The following is a 19,111-nucleotide window of genomic DNA, read 5'->3' on the forward strand; positions in this document are numbered from 1 at the left end:
TCAATAAATAATTTTGACATCTCCAATAAATGGGATTGCATATTATGATGGAAAAACATACCAGTGCAGAAAGCGTGAATGCTTCATGATGCCACCTACATAGATTATGTACACGTGCTGTGGAACATAATGTTTTGGATAGTTGTCTCTTTATATTCTACTCTGTGACCCAATTCTATATTTAAAAATAAATTTCATAGGTTAGAAAAATCTCTGGTTAAAATCTATATATACTTGCGAATAGGATTTCAGAAAGATATAACACTAAAATGTCAATTTTCTAGATTAAATGAAATATTCATTAATATCACCTTCTTTGCTAATCTGACTTGAACAGGAAAATTGGGATAGGTAATTTTTTGAAAGTAAACACTCTTGATCAAAAGTTTAGGTTATTCCTCTGTTTACAAACCTTGAAGAAAAAGGATTAAATTCTAAAACAACTTTGGTGTAATAGTATTCCTTTTGTGAGAATTATTATTACTGTTATTATTATTTATACATTTATTTTAACTTGTTTATTGGATGCTTCTTCAATAGTCAATGTGGTTAATACTTCACAGGGATAATCTTAACTAGTCCAATGACCCTAAGAAGCAAAATTGACTTTCTCCATTTAATAGATGAGGAAACCAAGGTTAGGGAATTCAGATGCCTTATCCTAGTCACACAGCTAGTATTTTTCCTATCTGTTGCTTCATCCTTTATTATAGTTAGCATTTTGGATGAGTAAACTCTAACTCTGATCATTTACACCACATTTTTCTTATTCCTGTCAGGCACACAATGGGGAGATCAAACAAAATGAAAGCAATGATCAGTTATTTGTAGAAAAATATTTGTTGATGATGTAATTGCCTAGTCAGCTAATATAAAAATGTGTTTACTCACCTAAAGGCCCGAATGGTGGTGAGTCCTTCTGCTGTTTCTGAGAAGTGACAGAGCAGAGGGAGCTGGGTACTATCGTCAAGTTCCTGGAGGTCCCTAGTAGAGAGAGGGGCAAAAATAAACTTCTTGTGCATCCAGACTCGAAGACTACCATGTTTATTCTTTAAGAGAAAGTTATTTTGTCACTGTATTTGTTTTCCTCATTGAAATTTTTTCCCCTAGCACTCAGTTAACAAAAACATCAACAGCTTACAATCTAAAGAGGAAGAGAAAGATGGGTATATAATGAATACAGGTAGAGGCTGAACATAATGTGTTGTACAAAACTATCATCTCTGTGTAACAGCCAAAGTAAACTGCTACAGGATTCAATGGAATGAGCACTTAATTCATACCTAGGACATTGGTGGGATTTTCCTTAAGCAGGTAGAATTTAGGCGAGACCTTAAGCTTGATGAGGGCTTCTACAAAATAGACAAGAAGAAGAATAACAAGAACAAGCACTGGTGTCTGAAGAATCTTGCAAGTTCAATCTGTCTGGTGCCCAGAGTCCTTTAGGGCTGTTGTAGTGGGAAGAGGCTATGTAAAGGATATGGCCTTGTAAGGGTGACAGTGGATTGTAGAAACATCCTTAATGGGCTGATAAAAAATCACTGAAGACTAGAAATAAGGTAATCTGGCCGGGCGCGGTGGCTCATACCTGTAATCCCAGCACTTTGAGAGGCCGAGGCAGGTGGATCACTTGAGGCCAGGAGTTTGAGACCAGCCTGGCCAACATGGCATAACCCTGTCTCTATCAAAAAATTAGCCAGCCGTGGTGGTGCACACCGGTAATCCCAGCTACTCAGGAGGCTGAGGCAGGAGAATCACTTGAACCCAAGAGGCAGAGGTTGAAGTGAGCCAAGATCACTCCACTGCACTCCAGCCTGGGTGACAAAGCCTGACTGCTGTCTCAAAAATAAAACAGAAAGAAGGTAATCAGAGCTGTCGTTTAATCCTTTAATCAACATAACTTGGGAGACAATGTACAGGATGAAAGAGAATGGGTGAGTGAGGAAGATCAGTTCATATAGTCCATATAAGAGGTTTTTAAAAAAATGTTCAGAATTAGTGTGATGCTGGTCAAGTTTAAAATAAGAAGTAGGGGAATGTGAGACAGTCAGAAGCAGCCCTATTTGCTGTAATGATCAGTTAGTTTTCACAGGGTGAACAAGAGTCACATATAGCTTGGCTATTTCTAGTTTAACGGACTTGAAAAGTGACAGTGCTTACCACAGTGGCAGTCAGGGGTACAGAAGACATTTGGAGGGAAAAGATAATGAGTTTAGTTTTGGGCACAGTGAGTTTGAATCCTTGCCTTCATGGAACTTCCATTCACAGTTTCTCTAAGGAACCACAGGTACATAAAACACAGACATATACTGAATGAATGGAAATGCCTGAATCTGACCCTTTTGATAAAGATATATTCATGACAACTTTTCTTTAAACCATATGAGCTAGAATTTATAGAAGATAGGCTAACAGTTATACCACATGTTTCAATGCATTCCATTTTTTACTTTTCAGACCTTTTTTCCTGCCCTTCTCTAGGTTTTTGGGGTTAAGATTAGAGAAGTAGTGTTGGCATTCACCTGTGAGGGTCAACTGAACGGATGAACATGGTTCCATAATCTTCAACAATTAACTTACGCCATTCCTGGCTGCCAGTGTAGTCTAGTTCCCAAAACAAATGCAAGTCTTTTCAAAGTAGAGTTTCTAAAATGGATTCCCTCATTCAGAATTTTCACATGGGGATTGGGGGAAAGAAAGATAGAAGGAATGTGAATAGTCTGTTATTTTTAAACATAAAACCAAATGGCTATTTGTAAATCTGACATAAGCAACAGGTGGTCACTACATTGAGGTTTGGAGTGAAGGAAAAATACTGTGGAAAGAGGAAGCTTTGTTTATAAAACTGTGTTTGATAAAACCAAAGAGGTGAGGGCACAGCTTGATCTTGTATTCTTCAAGAAGGAAACAGTTACTTACAAAGCTAAGCATGCATTTGATCCATGATTTTAAATATTCATTTTTTCAGAGCATTTCCTGTAGCTAGTTCCCCACTTAAGTTCTCTTTAGTGTATACAAAAATGGCGTGTTAAGCTGCCTGAGCTTTTCAACATGGATGAGTTCTAAAGAACCTCAGCATCTAGAAGGATCCTTGTCTGTGAGGTTTAATATCATATGGTTATATTTGCTAACTTTCAGATAATTTCAAACAAGAATAGTGTACAATCCATTGTCAATATTAATTCTTTAAAATAACCGTCCTCTCCATACTTTAGTCTCTAACAGATTATTCTCACTGATGATGAATAGAATTTACAATTCAAATTGGTAATGGACTAGGAATATTTTCCTAAACTTTGCACTCCATTTGTTTTGATAAAAGGCAATAATAGGACCAAATGAGTATGTGATTAAAGTAAGACACGACTGACATCAGTGTTGAGAAGGCAAGGACAGATTTGGAAACCATCAGCAGTAATGAAATAACTCTGAACCTCTTTGCCCCACCAGCAAGTAGACCAACAATAGTATCAGAAGAAAAGAAATGTGAATTGATTACTAGCTTCTCCGTTTTGATCAGAATTTGCTGCAAGCAAAGATGATGAGTCTAGGGATGAAAAAACAGACTAAATATGGATCCCTAACATTTCAAGGACCCTAATTCATAGCTAATAATAGAGAAACAACTATTTCTTCAAATTATGAAATGTTATATGATATATTCAGAGGTTCCCAACTACAATTTTTCTTTTCTTCTTATCTTCCCCTACTTTCTTTCACTTTCCTTGCACTCAAGTCATATTAACATTTTCAATTTCCTGAATAAACTCAATACCTACTTCCTTATTCTAGCACTTATCCACATATTAGGATTACTTTGTATATGTTTTATCTTCATTAGAGACTATACATTTCTTGAGAACAGGTCCTTGTCATATTGATCTCTTCACCTGTCAAGTGGCTTAACACAGCTATTTGCAACAATCAGTGCTTAGTATTTGTTGAAATAACAAACTTTACTATATACAGCAGGGTTTCAAAGTTAAACTGGAAATTTTATTTTATTATTATTATTTTTTTAAATTTTATTATTATTATACTTTAAGTTTTAGGGTACATGTGCACAACGTGCAGGTTTCTTACATATGTATACATGTGCCATATTGGTGTGCTGCACCTTGTCATTTAGCATTAGGTATATCTCCTAATGCTATCCCTCCCCACTCCCCCCACCCCACAACAATCCCTGGTGTGTGATGTTCCCCTTCCTGTGTCCATGTGTTCTCATTGTTCAATTCCCACCTATGAGTGAGAACATGCGGTGTTTGGTTTTTTCTCCTTGCAATAGTTTGCTGAGAATGATGGTTTCCAGTTTCATCTATGTCCCTACAAAGGACATGAATTCATCATTTTTCATGGCTGCATAGTATTCCATGGTGTATATGTGCCACGTTTTCTTAATCCAGTCTATTATTGTTGGACATTTGGGTTGGTTCCAAGTCTTCGCTATTGTGAATAGTGCCACAATAAACATACGTGTGTATGTGTCTTTATAGCAGCATGATTTATACTCCTTTGGGTATATACCCAGTAATGGGATGGCTGGGTCAAATGGTATTTCTAGTTCTAGATCCCTGAGGAATCGCCACACCGACTTCCACAACGGTTGAACTAGTTTACATTCCCACCAACGGTGTAAAAGTGTTCCTATTTCTCCACATACCCTCCAGCACCTGTTGTTTCCTGACTTTTTAATGATCGCCATTCTAACTGGTGTGAGATGGTATCTCATTGTGGTTTTGATTTGCATTTCTCTGATGGCCAGTGATGATGAGCATTTTTTCATGTGTTTTTTGGCTGCATAAATGTCTTCTTTTGAGAAGTGTCTGTTCATATCCTTTGCCCACTTTTTGATGGGGTTGTTTGTTTTTTTCTTGTAAATTTGTTGGAGTTCATTGTAGATTCTGGATGTTAGCCCTTTGTCAGATGAGTAGGTTGCAAGAATTTTCTCCCATTCTGTAAGTTGCCTGTTCACTCTGATGGTAGTTTCTTTTGCTGTGCAGAAGCTCTTTAGTTTAATTAGATCCCATTTGTCAATTTTGGCTTTTGTTGTCATTGCTTTTGGTGTTTTAGACATGAAGTCCTTGCTATGTCCTGAATGGTATTGCCTAGGTTTTCTTCTAGGGTTTTTATGGTTTTAGGTCTAACGTTTAAGTCTTTAATCCATCTTGAATTAATTTTTGTATAAGGTGTAAGGAAGGGATCCAGTCCCAGCTTTCTACATATGGCTAGCCAGTTTTCCCAGCACCATTTATTAAATAGGGAATCCTTTCCCCATTTCTTGTTTTTGTCAGGTTTGTCAAAGATCAGATAGTTGTAGATATGCGGCATTATTTCTGAGGGCTCTGTTCCATTCCATTGGTCTATATCTCTGTTTTGGTACCAGTACCATGTTGTTTTGGTTACTGTAGCCTTGTAGTATAGTTTGAAGTCAGGTAGTGTGATGCCTCCAGCTTTGTTCTTTTGGCTTAGGATTGACTTGGCGATGCGGGCTCTTTTGTGGTTCCATATGAACTTTAAAGTAGTTTTTTCCAATTCTGTGAAGAAAGTCATTGGTAGCTTGATGGGGATGGCATTGAATCTATAAATTACCTTGGGCAGTATGGCCATTTTCACGATATTGATTCTTCCTACCCATGAGCATGGAATGTTCTTCCATTTGTTTGTATCCTTTTTTATTTCATTGAGCAGTGGTTTGTAGTTCTCCTTGAAGAGATCCTTCACATCCCTTGTAAGTTGGATTCCTAGGTATTTTATTCTCTTTGTAGCAATTGTGAATGGGAGTTCACTCATGATGTGGCTCTCTGTTTGTCTGTTATTGGTGTATAAGAATGCTTGTGATTTTTGCACATTGATTTTGTATCCTGAGATTTTGCTGAAGTTGCTTATCAGCTTAAGGAGATTTTGGGCTGAGATGATGGGGTTTTCTAGATAAACAATCATGTCATCTGCAAACAGGGACAATTTGACTTCCTCTTTTCCTAATTGAATACCCTTTATTTCCTTCTCCTGCCTGATTGCCCTGGCCAGAACTTCCAACACTATGTTTAATAGGAGTGGTGAGAAAGGGCATCCCTGTCTTGTGCCAGTTTTCAAAGGGAATGCTTCCAGTTTTTGCCCATTCAGTATGATATTGGCTGTGGTTTTGTCATAGATAGCTCTTATTATTTTGAGATACGTCCCATCAATACCTAATTTATCAAGGGTTTTTAGCATGAAGCGTTGTTGAATTTTGTCAACGGCCGCCTTTTCTGCATCTGTTGAGATAATCATGTGGTTTTTGTCTTTGGTTCTGTTTATATGCTGGATTACGTTCATGGGTTTGCGTAGGTTGAACCAGCCTTGCATCCCAGGGATGAAGCCCACTTGATTATGGTGGATAAGTTTTTTGATGTGCTGCTGGATTCGGTTTGCCAGTATTTTACTGAGGATTTTTGCATCAATGTTCATCAAGGATATTGGTCTAAAATTCTCTTTTTTTGTTGTGTCTCTGCCAGGCTTTGGTATCAGGATGATGCTGGCCTCATAAAATGAGTTAGGGAGGATTCCTTCTTTTTCTATTGATCGGAATAGTTTCAGAAGGAATGGTACCAGCTCCTCCTTGTACCTCTGGTAGAATTGGGCTGTGAATCCATCTGGTCATGGACTTTTTTTGGTTAGTAAGCTATTGATTATTGCCTCAATTTCAGAGCCTGTTATTGGTCTATTCAGAGATTCAACTTCTTCTTTGTTTAGTCTTGGGAGGATGTATGTGTCAAGGAATTTATCAATTTCTTCTAGATTTTCTAGTTTATTTGTGTAGAGGTGTTTATAGTATTCTCTGATGGTAGTTTGACAGCTGGTATTATATTTAATTTATTCAACATCTCAGTAAATGACAAATCGTAAACGAATAATTTTTTCCCATTGTAGAGTATAATAATATTAAATCACTAACTCTTTGGGATTATGTTTGTGGTTTTCTTTTTTTTTTTTTTTGAGATGGAGTCTCACTCTGTCACCCAGGCTAGAGTATAGTGGCATGATCTCGGCTCACTGCAAGCTCTGCCTCCTGGGTTCAAGCGATTCTACCGCCTCAGCCTCCTGAGTAGCTGGGATTACAGGTGGGTGCCACCACCCCTGGCTAATTTTTGTATTTTTAGTAGAGACGGGGTTTCACCATGTTGGTCATGCTGGTCTCAAACTCCTGACCTCATGATCTGCCCGCCTCGGACTCCCAAAGTGCTGGGATTACAGGCATGGGCCACCACGCCTGGCCTATGTTTGATTTTTTGTTTTCTATTAATGTCATGTTCAGAAAAAGGACCATGGAATGACAAATTTGGCAGTCTTAGAACTCAAAACTCAATAGATCAATCCACATGTTAATATGTGTCCAGGGCTAGGTAAGACCCAGACAACCAATTATAGGTATAATTATAATATTAATTGATACCTAAATGAATCATGATGTCAGGATAGATTTCATCATGTTACATATAGGTTGCATTTCTAAATTCCACATCTTATCTTGAAAAACACTACAGCAAATGTAGATCACAGTAAATTGAATACAATTGTCCCCATGGGGAAGCGATTCCAGGACCTCCCGTGGATACCAAAATCTGCAGATGCTCAAGTCCCTTATATAAAATGGGTGGCATTTGCATATAACCTACATACATCATCCCATATACTTTAAGTCATCGGTATGTTACTTATTCTACCTAATTCAATGGCAGCACATCACACATCGCTTCATCAGTGTGTATTCAGTGTAGTACCCGGCACATGACAAATTCAAGTTTTGTTTTTTGGAACTTCGTGGAATGTTTTCTTTCCAAATATTTTTGATCTGTTGTTGGCAGAACCCATGAGTGGAGAGGGCTGACCATAGATAAGCTTTTGAAAATGAGTGGGACGCTGTTTTACTTACTTAGAGGCAACCCGAAAGTATTTCTGGATAAAATAAAAGGCGACACCAAGGGGCAGGAGAGCAACCAGGAACACAGGAGTAGCATAAGAAATCATCCCAATGGCAGACAGGCAGAGCAGTGTTGAGCGAGTTAGAGATTCCAGGGTTGGAGGGATGTGCTATTAGGGTAGTTTAAAAGGAAAATATGATTAGCCCAATGAAATATTGGCTACAATGTAGCAAAAATATCTATTTTTATGTTGACACTTAGTTATACAGTTAGCTACCAAAGTAGTGTATAAGCATGTTCATCCTAAGCAATTCTTCACTCAATTCCCATAGTTTATTATGTCTATTTATGTATTAACATGTCATTGATTAGTTGTCTATCTACCTATTTATATTGGGTGTTTTATGTAAATGACACTGTACTACAAATATTATTCATTCATGTGTTTGTTTACTGAGCAAGACAGACTGTAAATCTTCCCATGGCAGTGTATGCAAATCTATTTCTTTTTAATGGTTGCATAGTATTAGCTTATTTAGCTATTCCTCTACTGTAATACATTTAAATTAATTTTCTGTAATTGCTTCCTCATATCCTTTGGGCTTTTTTGAGTGAATTAATTTTTCCTTATTGATTTTTAGATGCTCTGTATATATTATGTTTATTTAAAAAAATTTGCAAATTTTTCTTCCCAGTTATCTATTGTATTTAAATTTATCTTTGGTGCTTTTAGCTCAATCACAATTTAAAGTTTTCTATAGTCATTTCTGTTGACTTGTGGGCTCAAAAGTAACCTATTTTCCTTATTGTTTCTTAGTTCTTTGTCTTACTCAGAAAGACCTTTCCCACCCCAAGATTCTGAAACTATTTTCCTACATTACTTTATAGCTTTGTGTTTTAATATGGCCACCTCTATGCTATATGCATTTGCTTTGTATTTTTTGGATAGCTAATTATCCCAATATCCTTTGTTGAAAAATTAATCCTTTCCTTATTAAGATGCCACATTTATACTGTTAAATTTCTACATATGATGGAGTTTTTGAATTCTCCATGCTGCTCTTTTGACCTACTTGTCTTCTGCAATTAACAGAGTGCTTGAATTTCATAGTATTTTAAAAATATCTAATAGGGAAATTCTTTCTCTATACAGGATTGTTATGACTTCTGGGATTGTTGAACATATTTTCTTCGCATTAAGTTTATTTCTGTTTTTATAGGTTTTGTTGTTACGAACGGAGTTTTTCACTATTTTCTTAAATTGGTGTAGAGGAAGTTGCTGCTTTTCATATGATCTATCTTATGTAGATACTCTGCTGAATTTTCTAATTGGTTATTTATTTTACTAATTATTTTGAATTCTCTAAGTAACAATCATGTCATCTTCTAAATAATGAGTGTTTCATTTCTTCTTTTCTAATGTGTATTCCTTAGAAAGGTTTTAGGTGCAGTCTGACCTAACACCAATGCCATGAAAACATCAAAACTTCTCAACATACTCTGCAGTCAGCTGCATGCATCAACCCTCTTTCTAAATTGAGGGCCATTTTGGTGTTCCTAGTGCTACTCTGGAAAGTCAGAAAAGGCAAGGGCTGGATTTGATGAATTCCTTTCTCAGTCATCCAAAAGGTTCCACTTATAGAGTGATATAATTTCAGAGTTTGATGTCTTTTATTTCAAACAAACTTTTAGATTCCTAAGGATCTTAAGGCTAAACTTGGCATTCCTGGAATTTTTCCTAAAGTATCACACCATCTGAAGCTTCAAGAACCAATCTAATAAAAGTAAAGTACTTTAGGACAGCTTGGCATCCCATCCTTCACTTCTGAAAGAAATTCTGCATGAATACTAAACTTTTAAGAACTTTATACTGTGAATGCTGATACGACATTAATCAAAACAATTTTTTAAATCAAAAATTTTAAATGTTCAATCATTCTTTACTATTTCTCTTTACTTCGTGATGGTTCTCCAAGTATCTTCTTCTACATGTAACAATTAGTCTAAGATTTTCCTTTAAGATTTCATTCTAGATATCATTTGCATGTATTATATTGATATAAATACAAATGGGCCTTTATTTAAATTTTAGAAATCCTCTATTGTTAATAGGAATTATGCTTTATCTTAAAATGCTATTTAGCTTACATTGCAAAACTAATTTTTGAACTTGGAAGTAGCCCAGTTACTCACCTGATCAATGATATTAGTATCAGCTGAAAAGCGATTGAGAATCAGTCCCAGGGGTGTGGTATCAAAAAACCTAGGCAATAAACAGATGGAAGTATATGATAATACTAAACTATTTGGAACCTGGACATTGCTGATGGGCATCTTAGTGTCATGAAAATGAGAATCTCCCTATTCATTTGCTCAAGGACTAAAGAAATTCTTCAAACTTTCACATTTCACTTAAATTGAAAAATGCATGTTTTTATCATTTTATGTGTGGGAGTGAGAAATAACCACTGTTTTACCTTATTGGTCCAAGAATTATCTTATTGAGAAGGTTGTGATGAAGATTTTTGGCAGCTGTGAGACCCATCCATTCTACAGTGAGGGATGTAACAAGGCAAAGGAAAATGCCTGCTCCACAAAGTATGCTAAAGCCAGCCACATAGTAAGTCTAAAAAGCAACCAACACAAAACGCACATAGCAAATTATCAATGGAGTTCTTTCTTACTAGAAAACCAAATGTCAATGTCAGACAAGATTGTTTTCTTCGTTATTTTGCATGCATTTAGATGGTTGAACGAATGCAATTTTTTGAGGCCCAGGATAGTATCCCTACCATAATTCCCCAGGCCAAGCCTCCACCTGCTCCCTTCACTAGCCTTCAAGGCTTGCTTAAAAGCAGATGAAGAGAAGGAGTTTGTTTTCAGGTTTGGGGCATATTCTTGGCTTTCTATGTTGTAGAGCTCACTTTTCTCATTCCTAGTCTCAAAATGACCAGCTAATACACTGATGTAGGTAGTTAACATCAAATACCATAAGAACAAATACAAAAAGGTCCTATATATGTGTGTATATAACATATATAAAAATATATGTGTAAACACCCTTGAATACAAGTCTAAACATTATATTTAAATATTTCTTATGATAAACTTTGAAAGTATTAATAATAGCTTCTATTTTAACATTTTTGATAGTTTATTCTATTTCAGGTCCTGTTGTAATTATTAACTTATTAAATTATCACAGAAGTCCTATGGCATTTGGGATATAAGCATCTAACTAGATAAGAAGGTATCACTGTTAATCTCAATATTTCCTTGATGATTTAAAAACAAAACCGAACAATTGTACCTGATCAGCTTTTCCAGTATTGTTTATACTGTACTCCGATGTCCATGTGGCTAGCCAATAGTCTATAGCTACAATGACTGAATGCTTCAAAAGCTTAGAGAAAATCATCAGGATGAGCAGGAAGAATCCTCCAGATGTCAGGTAGCGCCAGCAGGTTTTCCATGGCATTTTAGTCCTGAGCCTCATTACAGTGGACATGTTATCATCCTCATCTTCCTCCTCTTCTTCCTCTACATACAAAAAACTTTTGTTTAAGCTTCAGATGGGTACCAGCTAGATATAATTTTTATTGCTCCACAAATAGTATATAAACATTCGTACATTTATAAAAATGTAAGCATTAGTATTGAAGTTTTAAATGCTTTTAGCAGGGCAAACCTCATTTCTTTCTGAAAATAGGTGAAAAATGAATGAATGAATGAGTGATAAAATAAATATAAAATCTATGTCTGGATGAGACTATTTGCTGATTTACCGCACATCAAATTGACTGGAAGAAACTTACAAAGTTATTGAAGGAACTGTGTTGCCAACAAAAACCACATACCTGGCTTACAAACATCTACAATATTTTGACCTGCAGATTTCTGAATTTATAAAGCTGCACCAGGAGGGAATAAGCTCTGAAATCTGTGCATAGCACAAGAGGGCATACTCCATGCTGTCTATGGCCCCAAGGAGGAAACTTCCAGTGGGCAAACCCAGGGGACACAAAGGATAATGGGCCAGGAATTCCTCTCAGATGTTTAAACCATCTAGAAACTCCAAGATGGGCTTCCTTAAGAATGACTCCACTGATAAAGCAGGTTTTGCATTTCCTGACAATCAAAATTTGATCATTTCTATGGTCCAGTGACTGTGTTTCCCATCTTTTGCTTTTCCAAAGGAACTTTATTCATTAAAGTTACCCTGTATGTACTTCACTACTATACTATATACATATCAGGTTGTGGGGAGGAAGGACTTGTCTTTACTTTTTAGGTTATTAGACCACAGGGATCCAAATATGTTTATGATGAGAAGACTGATCATCACCAAAGATCCTGATATTTGAGCTGGATGCAGTAAATGACTACGTCTCAGAGGATCTCCCCTTTGGCAGGGGTATGTCCTTTGTGTGAGAAGAACAGACTAGAAATTCGCATGATCAAAGAGGTGGACACTTGCACTTTGCTAGCTGTCTCCCCAATACCCATTCTTTGCTTCTATATTAATTGAAATTTAAAGTTGTCCATGGCTGCCCAGCTAAAGACAGCATTTCCTCACATTCCTAGTACTTAATCTTTCCAAGCAGTGACAGAGCCAATAATAAGTAAACAGAAACCATATGTGCAACTCCAAGTCTCTTAAGAGAAAGGAAGTACCCTCTACTTTTCTTCCCCTACTGTTGGCTTGAGCATTCTGATAGGACCTGCAGCAACAAACTAATAAGTAATATGTACTGTAATTGGCTCTTCAACATACATTACTTCATTTATCCTGTAAGCAAGGTGCTATTACCTTATTTTATACCTGAGAATGTGGATTAACACAGCAAGCCAAGGGCACAGTCAGCATCCCCACTGAAACACTGAACAGAATAATTGGGTACAACTCCACTCTTGTAGCCCATTAGAAATAATTTGTGTAGATTTCTAGAAGCTGATGTCTGTTTACAGCACCAAAAATTCTTTAAGAACATTTCTAATCATGGAAATTGAAAGTAAAATTTAGCCTTCATTCATTAATTCATTCACTCAATGAATATTTGTTGAAACACAGAAATATAAAAGTAGCACATTTTGGTGCTATTTGGCTTGAAATGAACATTTTCTCTGTTTTTTAATTGGTTGGTAGAAATGCAGGCATAAGCAAAAATTACAAAGGGAAATGAGGCATAATGCATTTACTCTATTGACTTAAAAGCTGGTGGTTTATCTCACAACATTCTTGGCAATGAATGTCAAAGCAGTGTAATTATTTCATCTCATTCCTCACATTTCCTGTCAATCTTTTTTTCCCAGTACACCTTATCAGATCCGGAAAATTGAAACATAATAAATGGCGTTCTAATTTTCTTTTCCTTCATGGCTATATTGTCATGAAAACCTCATGAAGACAAACTGAATGAATCAAATATAGCTACTTCAAAATGCCATATTTCCCCTTTATTACTTGTTTCTGAAGGATTGAAATTTTCTTAAGTAGATTTGGTCATTATACTAGACAATTTCAATTTTTCTGAACAAAAGTCTAGATCTATTTAGAATCCACTGCCATTTCCTTTCAAGTCTTTCTCACACATAACAACTGTAGTAAGACACATTCTGTGGAGCCCCTCAAGATGACTGTTGATGGATTATATCCACCTTTCCTTGACTTCTGTTGTTTCCATTTTCAGTATTACTTGATTTAACTTTTTCCCCTTGCAAAGAGGCTTATTATTCCTCCTGGAGACACTCACACATTAAAAAACCCTCACATCCTCTTACCTCATTAGAATGTTCCAGATAAAAGAAAAAAGATCTACCTTCGTCTTCGTCCTCCATTTGGGCTTTGGCTTCTCTTGAATACATGGCCCGTCGGAGAGTTTTCCTCTCTAAAGTAGTTTGGTCAGCTTCCATATCCTACAGTAAACATTATACTATCATGCAAGGAGCTAACACCAATAGGTTGTGACTTATCAATGAATGACTCACATTTGTAAATGGTTAGTTACCTTTACCAATCTCAAGGGCTCTGTGCTCACTCTGGAGATCCACAACTCCTGTCACAGAAGCAGCTGTGGGGGCAGAACTTTAGACTTGTAGGAAGTGCTGCAGTGCTCAAAGGTGTGGGGCAGCACACGAGACCAGGAAAAGCAAGAATGAGATGCTACTGACTCCAGAAGCAGGGTGATATCTCCCTGAGCCCTAAAGCATAGTTCTACCATTGCTACTTATTTTTACATCACATTCAGACTATCCTTGTAATTTTTCTAATTAAGGACTCATTCATGTTAATACATATCTTCCTTCAAAAGAGCACATGGTTCCAAGTTGGTTAAACTGCTGTCAGTCATCCACTATTATGAATTATTAAATCAGAATGAGTTTCTTTAGCATCTCACTAAGGGAGCTGCACAAAAGAAAGGGAATTCAATAGAATCTGAAAGAAGGTAGAGAACGTTGAAGAAAATAGGCAATGAGGATTTTAGGTGCAAGATAATTCTAGGATTTCTGCTAGGATTCTAGCAGTGGAAGAGAAAGCCCTAGGAGGAGAAAATATGCAGAAAGAGAAGGGAAACGTGCCAAAAACAAACTGTGCAGATTTTTAAGAATTGCTGTGAACTTTATCCTGTAGTTAAGAAGGGTAGAAATCATTTCATTTTCTGCATGCCCTGGCTTCCAACACACCAGCTCCCCTGACCTCAGGACTGCAGTAGTAGTATCAGTTCAGTTACAGTGTGGGTTAAATCAGGTTCTACCGGCTGTTCTGGAAAACCAACCATTTCCCCTTTTCTGTGGGGAAATGCATTCTGAACTCTAAACAACTAACCCACAAATTTTGGAATCTATGGTAAATTGGGAGCTTCCTGTGTATGCGAATACAAAGAAAAAAAAACCTACACAGTTTTTCTGTTACATCAATAAACCAATAAACCTTTTGTGATTAGTCGCTAGGTAGTGACCTTGGTTGATTTTTTTTGGCCTCATACAACATGTCCGATTTAGGAAACTTTCTATTCTAGAGGATTGTACTACTTCAGATTCTTGGTTAAAAGAGTGAAAACAAAAATGTCTCCTGAATCCCATTTTTAGAGACAGTTTGACCCCAGCTTTAAATTTTGCATAACGATATGAAGACCAACATTTATAAATGAAGCTAAATTAAACACAAAATTAAAGAGGATCCCTGTCTTGTGCATATCATATAATGAAATAAAGTAAACCTTCATACTGAAAAGTAGATTTGATTCCAGTTCGATTCCCCATGCTGTGACCAAAAGGTTTAAGACCTTGGAGACTTAAAAAAACAAATTAACAAACAAACAAAAAACCCCAAACTTTAAAGCAATTTTTCCTAAGAGTAAATGCTCATATTAAGCTCATTATAGGTTAAATGTTTTAAATAGTGATGATACTTGGACTAAGTAAATAAAAATTTAGTTTCATTTATCCAATAAATATTCACTGGGCCAGGCCAGGTGAGGACAGTAGAGAGGGAAGTGAGGAGTGTTAAATAATACCAGTTTATTCTGCTTAACAGCATTAAGAAGATAATGGTTCATGTCATTTAAGCTAATATTTAAATCAGCTAAAAGTGTTAACTCCCTCTCCTTCTTTGTAGTTTTCATTGCTATCTTTTAATCATATTTTTTCCTGTTTAACCCTTAATCCAAAAACTGACAGCTCTTTTTCAAGCACTGCACTAGGAAATTTTGTGCATCCTTCGGTTTCACCTTCCTTCTCCACTTGCTTGATCTGTTCCAGCTCTAGGCCAGACTTTCTCAGCCTTGACACAGTTGACATTTGAGCTGGACCACTCACTGTTGCGGCGTCTGCCCTGAGCATTGCAGAATGTTGAGCACACTAGATGCTAATAGCATCCCCCCGCCCCAGTTATGACAATAAAAAATGTCTCCAAATGTTGCCAAATGTCCTCTAGGAGGGAAAATTGGCCCGGGTTGATAGGAAACACCCTGTCCTGTCCTATAACAAACTAAACAGAAATCTGTTTGTACAAAAACTTCCCCAAGGTATTGTAGTGATCTTGTTCACAGTGTGATTCTCTCTGGCTGCAGATGAATTCAGGTGCCTGCCTTTTGCTACGTGGCAGTAATCTCCCTCCATCCTGAGATAAGGATTCTGGGCAGGTGCGTGATTCATTCTGGCTTCTACTGGCTGCCATTCTACCTCGTAACTGGATTTACCCTGTCCATACCCTAACTTGCTCCACACCTCCTTCAGTTCATACATAACCCTGTAATGTGTCTTTAATTATACAGCTATGCTATCTCAAGTGATCACTTCATTTCTAAATACAACTTAATGGACTTTCTTTCTGGCTTGCTTAACAGTATTACTATAATATTTAGACAACAGCTCTCTTTATTTTCCAGCTCTTCTTTCCAAAGTAAACCATAAATTGTCCCACTCCTTAAGTTTACGTCATCTTCTTTTGTCCCTGGCATTTAGATCACTGAAAAAAATGTCATTTGGAGTTATCCCCAGTACGTTTAGAATCAAGCTTCCCACAGCACAATTCCTAAGCAGGCACTTGTCAACTGTACCTGATAATGTTTTGGGGTTTGTTGTTTGTTTATTGCTTTTTTTTTTTTTTGGCCGAATATCCTCATTTCAATGGTTCTGTGATTTGTCCTATTCTGCTTGTATATTTTTGCACATATCTTTTCTTCTTTGTGTGGTTTGCTTTTGAGATCTTTAGCAAATCCAAAGAAGGTAGAGAAATCCTAGGGTTTATCTGACTTTGTATCTTCCTCTCTTTATGGAGACAGATCCTTTATTTTCTTTTCTAAAATAATATATTTAAATTTCCTAATATTTTAAAGAAATTCACAGGTACAAATATTTCATTTTGTAAATGCTCATTCCTGGATAAGAATACCAAGTGCTGGACACTTTGTACTCCCAACTCAAGAACAAAACATTTCAAAAATTTGCAAATGTAATTTACAATTTCACTTGTCTATCAAAAGTTTTTCCCCTTTTGTTGTACTTAATCTGGTGTCCAACTCTGTGATCACCTCAATCAATGTTATACTTACATCATCCATAACATTATAGTGTAATTACACTGGATATGCACTTGTGTTTAAATCCCATTGGTACCACTTATCATATATGCTGTACAACTTTAGGTAAGTTATTTAACTTCTCTCAGCCTCAGCTTTCTCATCTGTTTAAGTAAGATAATATTTTCTTTGCTTATTTGTCAGGAGTTTGTGAGAATTAAAACACATCATGTAAAAAGGGCTTTGTGGACTTCAAACAAAATACAAATGTAAAATTTTATTTTTATTTCCTTCTGATTACCTTCTTTCACCCCAGAAGCCTTATCCCAGACATGCCTTACAACTTTGCCCACCACTCAGAGCTTTTCCTTCAAGATCACCTTGGCTTTTGACTTTCCAATGACCCTTTATTTATAGGTGGTTAGTGAAAATATTCTACTTTTATAGATGAGAAAAATGAGGTATAAATAAGAAAAAATAAGGAAACACCATGCTTCAGTTAAGTAGTTTGTGTAAGTTTTAAACACACATATAATTGCACTATGGTTGAAATGTAAACAAACACCCTCTAAAAACCTGACTGCACCTCATCCAAAGATAGCATTAGAATTTTATAGGTTCAAAGTACCCTGTTCATTAATAATATGTAAAGATACAATTGCTTTGGATTTCAGATAAAGACCATTATATTACCAAGCATTAAATGGTAATTTTTAAAAAAGCATTCTTATCCATCTGATTTGCTTCCTATGGCAACCTTGTGAAGAAGGAAGAGCAGGGATTCCTACTCATCCTTTATACCTATGGAAAGCAAGGCTCATAACGGTCATGCCAGAGCAATACAGATAGCTCAGTGGCAGGAATGGTCAGGGCTGCGGCTTCACACAGGTGAATGTCTGAATCTAGACTCCACCTCCCCACCAGCTGAGCATCCCAAGGACAGTTGCCTACGCTCCCCCAGCGTTGCTTCCTCATCTCTAGAATGAGTTAACTGAAAGATCAAGAGACAGGAGTAGAGTGTCTTACATCTTGCTGCAAATATAAGATAGCATTATTAAATCAAACATAATTTCTGAAAAAAAAAGCATTCTTAGTAATTAGTAAATTTCTAACTCTTCTGAATTGGGCTCTGAACTCTTCTGAACTATGAGCACTTACCTTTTCTAATTCTTGATCTTGCCGATTCATAAGTGTTTTCCAGTGTTCATAAAGCTCAACATCTTTGGTTTGAATGTCCTTCAAAGTTCCTTCTCTTAGGACACTTCCATCTTTCATGGCTATGATCTAAGGAAAACGGATATTCCCAGAAATGTGACAAAAAGCCTTGATTGGCAAAATGAACTACCTTTATTTCAGAAAGCATTTTTTACTGTCTCTATTTATATGACTGTAATATAAAAATGAGCAAAATTCTCTTCTGAACTCTTACCCAGTCAGCATGCGTCAGATACTGTAATTTGTGAGTCACAAGAACGAGTGTCCTTTTGTCATCTTGCAGGAATTTCAAAATCCCCTCCTGCATTAAGTGATCACTCAAGTGAATGTCCAGGGCTGAGAATGGATCATCCTGCAATCAGTAAAATGGAGGAAAGATGGACGTTTTCTATACTTGTTACATAACTCAATTCCTCTCGAAAGTAGTAATACAAATAACTAAGGGCAAATCATCCCCCAAATCTAATTTATTTAAAAAAAGGATAAAGAAAAACGACCTGTCAGGTACCATGCTTATTACTTGGGTGACAAAATAATCTGTACACCAAACCCCTGTGACACACAATTTATATAACAAGCCTGCACATGTACTTCTCAACCTAAAATAAAAATTAAACAAAATAAAATAAAAAAGGGCCAGGAGAAAAACAAACAATGAAATAAAGTTAGAAGTGCCTGCAGGCGAAAAGAAAAACAGACTTTGTATAATTATTTTAAAAGTAAATAACACTATTCAAAATGTTTTGAATTCTTATAGAATCTGCAAGTTCAAAAACCCTATTACTCAGCAATCTATAATAATAGAGCAAAACAAAGAATGAAAAAGATAATTGTACTTGAATTCTAGATAACAAAACTAGGTATAGAAAATGTTAATTGGGCCAGGCACGGTGGCTCGCGTCTGTAATCTCAGCATTTTGGGAGGCCAAGGCAGGCAGATCACCTGAGGTCAGGAGTTCGAGACCAGCC

At 36.5% G+C, this 19,111-nt stretch overlaps 1 protein-coding gene across 1 annotated transcript in view; it reads right to left on the reverse strand.

Annotated features, from left to right (window-relative positions):
- Positions 1-19,111, reverse strand: part of ABCC9 (ATP binding cassette subfamily C member 9) — a 149,620-nt gene that overhangs the window by 37,680 nt on the left and 92,829 nt on the right. Inside the window, exons 23-30 of the mRNA XM_024257212.2 lie at positions 18,357-18,494; positions 18,086-18,211; positions 13,724-13,820; positions 11,215-11,444; positions 10,382-10,530; positions 10,098-10,167; positions 7,916-8,073; positions 892-984 (exon numbers count right to left, since the gene is read on the reverse strand). Coding sequence (XP_024112980.1) covers positions 892-984; positions 7,916-8,073; positions 10,098-10,167; positions 10,382-10,530; positions 11,215-11,444; positions 13,724-13,820; positions 18,086-18,211; positions 18,357-18,494 — 1,061 coding nt within the window. The remainder of the gene's footprint in view (positions 1-891; positions 985-7,915; positions 8,074-10,097; positions 10,168-10,381; positions 10,531-11,214; positions 11,445-13,723; positions 13,821-18,085; positions 18,212-18,356; positions 18,495-19,111) is intronic.

The sequence above is a fragment of the Pongo abelii genome, chromosome 10, assembly GCF_028885655.2.
Source record: "Pongo abelii isolate AG06213 chromosome 10, NHGRI_mPonAbe1-v2.0_pri, whole genome shotgun sequence".
Lineage (NCBI taxonomy): Eukaryota > Metazoa > Chordata > Mammalia > Primates > Hominidae > Pongo > Pongo abelii.